This window comes from Temnothorax curvispinosus, unplaced genomic scaffold (assembly GCF_003070985.1).
Source record: "Temnothorax curvispinosus isolate PA1 unplaced genomic scaffold, ASM307098v1 QBEX01007315.1, whole genome shotgun sequence".
Taxonomy (NCBI): domain Eukaryota; kingdom Metazoa; phylum Arthropoda; class Insecta; order Hymenoptera; family Formicidae; genus Temnothorax; species Temnothorax curvispinosus.
The window spans coordinates 111,097-119,391 of NW_020217095.1; the positions used below are offsets into that span (position 1 = coordinate 111,097).

An 8,295-nucleotide genomic window follows, 5' to 3' on the forward strand; every position below is an offset into this window, starting at 1 on the left:
TCGCGACACGCACGACAACATGGTTATTTAGCGACGATAATTATGCGTGTAAAAGTGTCGAGAAATTGGGCGGTGGGAGAGCGAAGGTCCGAGCCTCTCCATGCTTCGCCGCGTGCTCAGAATGCGTCACTGATTAGCGCTCTTATTTATGGGACGTCGCACACGGGAGGGAGGGTACTAAGAGGGAGACACCGCGTCCGACTCTCCCCCCTTGAAGAAAATTCGTGAGACCCGAGCGACTTTTAGAGCCCCGACATATTTCCCGGTTATCACGTTCCTCGTATAATTCACCCGACGACAGGCCAACGCACCGGCGTCATTTCACGTTCGGTGGAATCGTATATTTTCAACTTTTCTCCTCCCCCCTCTCTCTCTCTCTTTCTGTTTGTTTCTCGTGGCGCCACGGGGTTCTCTGCTTTTTTAGAGCGAGAGCAATACTTAATCCTTCGTCCACCCCCGAGTGTATTTCTGCAAATAGATCCACATCTATTTCTCGCAGGTTTTCTCGCGTGATTGGATGAAAAATAAGATCTTGTAAACGTTTGATACACACGCGGAGTATCCGCAGAAAACCGGGTGTTTTCTTGTTATAGATTCGTCTGCCAATTTGCGGTCAACCTTTGCCTTCGCGAAAAAGGCGAGGAAGAGGATCCATTATTTGCCGTAATTTTATATCTTTGTAATTACATCTGACAAATCAAAATTCTCTGTATACAGTTCGCATAAAATTAAACAATAATCGCAGTTCTATCGTAGATGATGGACTACCATTCTGAAATAAATTTTTACACAGAAATGTCTTCGATATCAATCATCCGATTCCAGCTCAACCGAGGATTGCATAATCGGAATAATTATGAGCATCCGATTTTGGAACAATATATAAAATACAAAATCATGCAAAAAAATCTGTTTTTATATAAATAATAATTAAATTAATTACACTACTCAGAATGCGGATCTTCGATTAATGTAGATTTACATTTACATGTCTCCACACTGTAAAAAAATTTTGTAAAATTACAACTATTATAGTGGGTAATTTTGAGACCCACTATAATAGTTGTAATTTAAAAAAATTACAGTTCGGAAGGAAAAAGTAATTTTGTATTACAATTACACAAGTTAAAGATGTGTGGAAATTTACACCTATTATAGTGGGTCTCAAAATTACCCAATATAATAGTTGTAATTTTACAAAATTTTTTTACAGTGCATATATCGCATGTGTGTGTGTGTGTGTGTGTTGCATGTGTCGATTTGCGAGCTGAACTCTTCTCGGAGATCGATCGATCTCTTCAGTCACTCCGGAAAGACATTTCCCAGCGATCACGTTCGTCGAATAACCACGACGTACGTGCATCTCGCGTGTTCCGGTGAAATCGCTTGGGTTTGTTTTTTCGAGCTACGGCGCAAAGATCTACTTTTAGAGAGGGGCGGTAAGATACTTTTAGAGTTTGCGTTTGATGCATGTCGCGCGAATGGCGAGGTGGGCACGATAACTTCGTTATGCGAGAACAAACATCACGATCAACAGCGATCGCGCGCCAGCTACTATCCACTGTCCAATTACAGTCCACTAATTACACGTAAACATCCGTGCGATGCGAATTCCGATGTCGGACTCGTTTCTTTCTCGATTATTCGTCCATTGACACGACGTCGCGTACGTTTATAACTTTTTCGCAGTGGCATTGCCACTTGAGAATTTGCAGCTTGAAAATTTATCGTTGCATGGACCGTATTTTTCAATCTTTCTTTTTGGTCTTTTAGTTCTTATAAATTGATGTAATTTGAAGCTTTTATATGACCAAAACCAATGGTCAAATTGTCACGACAATTGACTATCATTCCCTTACAGAAATTTAATATTGTAAGTGATTATTTTGGCTAGTGATTAATTACTTATTTCGAGTATTAAAAGTACTGTTTTTAATGATTTTAAGGTAAAGGTACCAATACCCGGACATGTACCTATATCCGGACACCTTTATTATTTATAAGTATAACGCGTATTAAAATCAAAGATAAAAGTATTTTTTTTGTAGTTTGAAACTTAAGTTATAATATCCAAACGTTTATTTTCATAAATTTATGTTTTTTTAAAGCTATCCAGACACAGATACGTGTCCAGGTATTGGTACATTTCCTATGCTTAAGTGTCCGGGTATTGGTACCTTTACCTTAATACTCAAAATAAGTAATTAATTACTAGCCAAATAATCACTTACAGTAATTAAATTTCTATAAGAGAATGATAGTCAATTGTTGTCGATTATAGAGTCTTCCTCGTTAATCAATTATTGGCGGAACGAAAATATACTTCTCTGTTACAATCTTTCATTGTGACGTTTGATTACAATTAGCTCTCATTTCCTGTAGTTTTGCGTCATATTCCAAAATAAATTATAAATTCATCGTGACTATCTGAATGATGAAAGCGTGTCAAAATCGCGTTTATCGTCACTCCATTACTTTCGTTAACTCCCCCCGGGAGAGATCAGGAATTTCAGGCGCGCGAAAAGCGATCGCAAATGCGCGAGAGGTGCGCGAACGCACAAGGCACCCATTCCGCGAAAGATTCCTCAGGTAATGGATTTCTATATCCGGGGGATTACGCGCGCGCGCGTTTTTCCCGAGAATCAATTTTCGGAGCACCTGTGGAACGGGACGCCGCGCGCCGCAGATGCGCGGATCCCGCGGACGCACGTCCCGCGCGTGATGACGCGCCTGACGCACCGCGGCGCGGAGCGGTTTCGTTCAATCAACCTCGGCCTCCTCGGCGATGAATCGCGACAGCCGGAGACGGGTCCCGTTTGGCGGTTGACCAGATATCGGCGCAAAATAACCGGCCGATAAAGCGCCCAGGAATCCGCGGCATCCGGACCATCTCTGCGGTAATGATCTCCGCTCACGCCGCGTGCCGAGGCGAGGGCGGGCGCGTGTGTTGCCCCACGCGTATACGGCACCCTCGTCACCCGACGAGAATTCGCGGGTGACGACGGGGGAGCGACGGGGACGGGGAGGAGAAGAACCGCGCGGACGCGGACGCTATTATATACCCCAAATAACATCCCGCGCGCACGCGGGTGCGGCCGTCAATCGCGGCCGCGGTCGGCGTGCCGCGCTTATTATAGACCCTATATCGCACCATCACACGGCGGCACGCACCCGAAAATAGACGCCGCGTGCCGCGATTTACGCGCAGGTGACCCTTCCGTTGGACGCGGAACTTCTCCGAAATCGCGCCCCGGAACTGGGGATCGGATCAACAGCGTCGTTAAGGCGAGTTAACTTGGGAGACGCGCGTGCCAAACGAGCGAGGACACGTAATCGAGAAACGATTCGCGATTGAGGTCCCGAGGAGCTCTTCGAGAGATAGAATCGAAGACGGTACGTCTCCTGCTCGCGAGATTCCCCCGAATCATCGAGGATCTGCGATCCCGTTTGATGATGCCGCGTGGTACGTACCCTGCACTGTTAAATTCGTAGGGTACAAGTAGACTGACAAATGCGTATCTACATTTATTCAAAATTAGTCTAAAATCATAATAGTACCAATAAACACGTGTTGAAAAATTGTAGGGATAAACAGTACGGTTGTTGGCTACTCTACAATGATTGGCTACAGCTTAAAAAATTGAAGATTATAAGGAAATACTATTAAAATGTTTTTAATTATAAAAAATAATAATTATAATATTTTTATGTTTATACCGTTTACCCCTATCATTCTACCGTAGTAGAGTTTTAAACTTTATACTTGGGGTCTCGGAGGCCCCAGAGTGTATACCTAGGATTAACTAAAACAATGTTAATTTAACTAAACCAATAGAGTTAATAATAATATTTTGTGTTGAAATAATAAATTTCGACACGCGTGGTAGTTAGAAAAAAAAATGTTATCTAACTCAAGAGGTATTGACTTAAATTTTATCCTTTGATATTTAACAGTGTACACGAGATCTATAAGACAAACTGTCTTCAGATTCGAAGATAAGCTGAAGAGATATGTCAATCTGATATGTTGGAATTACAGAGATATAACTTAGGATTCTGATTCGATTAACACAAATTAGTCTAACAAGTCGATGAGGCGGCTTAATCACTCTGCCGTGTTACAGGGCGTAATGCGACGCTCAACAAATAAAGCTAGGCGATGATACGGCGCGTATTTTCAGACTAGAAAATCCGAAATTAGCCCAATCGATCTGACATGCCGTAATATTCCGAGGAATAACCGACGGCATCTGCATTTTGTTGCCCCACATTTAGCCGGCGTCACTCTTCGTAGAATGGTTCCGAAATGGTTCCACATTTTCAGGGATCATGCTTGAACATCGATAATCGGAGGATAATCGGCTCCATAAAATTTAAAATTCCCATAAATTCAAGCTCGGGCTTAATCTCTCTCTCTCTCTTCTGCTTTACATTCACGTGCATCATTCGGGTTATAATAACCGCGATTAATAGGTACTCCAGAGTATCTCAGGGTAATTGAAATAAATCCCGAGCGACGGCGGTTCAAAAGGTCGGAGCTGGCGCAGAGGAAAAAAGGGTCGGACCGAGGGGGGGGGAGGACGGGGAGGCAGTCCACCTCTTCACGATCCCTCGCGTATCGGCGCGGTATCCTCGCAACCGACGTACGTCTCGCGGATAAAGCAAGGCAGACTACTTTCTTGTTCCCGCGCGGCGCGCGTCTCTGCCCCGCGCCGGCGCGATTCGTTCTTATTGCATTCGGAAACTCGTCGTTCGGCATTCCGCCGCGGTCGGAATTTCTATTTCATAATAACAGCCGTGCACACACGACGACGGGGAGAGGCCGGCTATCAAGAGAGAGAGACCGTCCTCCTCCTCCTCCTTTTTGCTTTTCTTTCTCCTCATCCTCTTCTTCTTCCTCTGCTTTGCGCACCTCTAAGCCCGCTGCCGGTGTATAGACAAGTACCCACTTCAGACTGGTTTCGACTCGACGGGACGGGGACGAGCCCACTCGCCGTGTACGTGTACATACATATAAGTACGTGTTGTGTGCGGGCCGTACCACCCGGCGTATAAAACCGCGCGCACACTCGCGGTGGTCCCGTGTCCCGTCCCGTCCCATCCCCCATTCTGTCCCGTGTCCAGATGTGCGTGCCGACTTTTATCTCTTTGACCCACTATTTTCAGGGCGGCCGTAATTGAGCGGAGTCGCGCGCGCCGACGAGCCGCCGCCGGGATTCATTAGCTTGGATCCACGTCTTAATTTGTCGGCGTCGGACGGACCTGCGTCGCTTGGATTTCGCGAATCTGGCACGAGCCGATGATCGCCCGAGATGATTGACACGGGCGAGTGAGCGATCGTCTTACATCGCGAACGAACCGCGAAGGACTCGACGAAAGAATAATTTAATCGAGATTCGAGTGTATTGATCCCGAAGCTGCGGAAATTGGAGATTAATTTATTGCTAATTATCACCGCGCGTTGCGTCACGCGATTAACCCTTAAATGCCACACCTCTCAAGAATCTCGTAAGTTCACTGAGGGGTCTAAAAGACCCCAGCATAAAAAATGTTTCCTTACTCATTAATTTTTTTATCTTTAGTTATGATAATTTTTTTCAATGTTGTTCAAGGTCTAGAGAAGAGTATAAAATACTAATATTGTTCAAATTTCAATTTCAACATAGTATAAAAAATTAAGTAAACTGAGTACTGCTAAGTGTACACACGGGTAGGTCAATCACTCAACTATCATCAATGGGAGCATGAGCTCCATTTTTAGCAAGAACATTTGGAAACATTTCATTCTAAAGGGTCTGGGGGTCCGCTGAACCCCACTGGTCATTTAAAGGTTAATTTGCCTCTGCGATTATTATTAATCTTATTATAAAAGATGATATAAAAAGGAATCGCTCGGTGCTAAATAAAAGAATACTATTAACATTTACGTTGACAAAATAACAACTTGGAAAACGAAATCTCCCTGTTCCTTAATGTTTCTAACCGTTCTTAAAACATCTGCGCTACGATCACATCTCCAAGCTGGGTCCCTAGGGTAAGTGACTTTTACAAATCGCGTATAAATAAAAAAAGAAATAATATACGTGGACCAAGCCGTGGTCAGTTTGGTTTCGGGGTCGACAACCTCCGGCAAGCATTCTAAATGTTACACATCCTCGCGTATATCGACCACCTCGATTGCGAGAGACGTCGTCGTCGGAACCCGACGACGCGGCCGGAGCCTTTCAGCGCGTTATTAAACTACCGCTCTCGGCTCTTCGCAAAGTATTCTAATATGAGTCGGCCAAGTATTTTTCCTCACACTCGGCGGCGCGCGCCGCGAGAGAGAGAAATTAGGCGGACGGCCAATAATAGCGCGTATATTTTCCTATCCTTGAAGAAACACGCTTTTAGACCTCGCTTCCGGCAAGCTTCTCTCTCTCCTCCTGCCGCGAAGGGATCCTCCGTTGCGAGCGCGCGATCGATCGATCGCGTTCCGATCTCGACGGCGAATACGCCGCGCGAACCGCGATCCCCCAAGTTTCCGGCGAAACTTTCGCACCTCTTGGTGAACGACGATGCGACCGACGCGGAAAAATCTCTCGCGGCACACGAGTTCGTCGACACGGGAAAGGTAAATAACGTCGCCGCGGTGCCGCGCGTTTCTCTCTCGCCGCGGCGAGGAGACGTCCCGTTTCAGCGCTCGGCTCGTTTTCCTTCCTCGAGGCGCGACTTTAATTGTCCATCCTTGAACGATCGATCGCCGGCGCGGCGTCGCCTCTCGCGCGAGAGTGCCACGCCGACGCGGCGGCGCGGGCGCGGTGAAACCGAAACGGCCGCGCCGGGATGACTTTGAATGCGCGCCGTCGCTCATCGCGCTGAGCCGCGGTGACGTATCGACAGGCCGCGGCCGGAAAACTGCATCGTTACACCTTCCTCCCGTCCCACCCCCGTTTTCTGCATTTGTTTTTGTTGGATAATACGCTGCGTGCCGCGAATGTGTGTTGTGCGCGCGCTCGGAGGTTTTTCGCACGCAACCGCGGCGATCTCCTCTCGCTCGCGCGCGGAGACCTAATTCGCGGAAGAAGCGGGAGAACGCGGTGTTCCGAGACTCTAAGATTAATCTAATTCTAAGATCGATCAATCGACGATTACGTATCCACTTGGTTTTACCTGGAAACCGCGAAATCACGTGATTAGAAACGATCCTCGCGCAATAAGGATTTCGTGCGATCTTAGTGATTTACGGTCGCGCTGGAAAATCCGCTCCCTCTATCTATTGTATATTTTTACATTTAATTTGTTAAATGTTACGTTACGCAGTAATTATTGAAGAAATAAACGACGATATGGGATTATCGAGGTATACATAAGTTCGCGGGAAACAAGAGTACAAATAATCTCGCTTCCGCGAAAAGTGGCACGGCTATAGCTGCGCGAATCCGACTTCCAGTTCGAGAGGTGGGAGTTAAAAGGTTGATCTTACCAGCGGCTTGGAATACATGGAGGTCCCGTCGCATTCTTAACTTCTTCTGCCCGTCGCGGTCGTGCGACAGCTGCATTTGTTTCAGGTACTCTCTGTGCGCTCTCTCGTACTCGGCCTGGCTCACGTTCGCCTGGAAGCAAAACGCCATAATGGCTTCCTTAAAGCCTCATCATCGGCTCAGAAACGGTACGCTTACGTAACGTTGCGTGTATAATAGCGGCGCGGGACAATTACAACGCACATATTACGGCGCGAATAAGGAGTAACTACCGGAAGCGCGTTCTCGCTTCTTGGAACCTTTGATAGAAATTTATAGATGCGTCTACGTTCGACGTTTCTTGCCATTTCAAACGCGAACAAAAAGGCCGACAATGATTTCTTCAGCATCAATGTAACATAATATACAATAATATCCAAATAATAAAAAATTTCAATAAACTTATACGCGCAGCTTATTAAAATCGTCAAATATAACTTGTTTTAATTTTCAAACTAAGACAAAACGTATTCGCGCGAAATGTTGATCTTTCAGAACGACATTCAGATTTCTCTCGGTAAAAGGCTCTTCTTTGTCGAGAAAGAGCCTCAAGAGCCAGCCTCTTCGCGGAATTCAAAGATTAAAGGTAAATAATGGGAACCTTGCCGTGGTCCATTGCCAATTGCCACCCAAGATCGAGATTTCAGCTACCCTCCCGAGAGCGCGAAACGCGCTTCACGAGGTCGCCTGAATTCGCCGGGTAAACTTTCGGTCCGTTTAATTGATTCCCGGCTACGTCGAACTCGAGAGCGATAATTACTTCGCGGACGTGACATCGAAATTATCTAATTTT

General features: G+C 46.0%; 1 protein-coding gene across 1 annotated transcript in view; it reads right to left on the minus strand.

Annotated features, from left to right (window-relative positions):
* LOC112456962 (bone morphogenetic protein 6) overlaps window positions 1–7,613 on the minus strand; it is a 12,582-nt gene extending 4,969 nt beyond the window's left edge. The window contains exon 1 of the mRNA XM_025019789.1: window positions 7,466–7,613. Coding sequence (XP_024875557.1) covers window positions 7,466–7,613 — 148 coding nt within the window. The remainder of the gene's footprint in view (window positions 1–7,465) is intronic.
* Window positions 7,614–8,295: the final 682 nt, after the last annotated feature.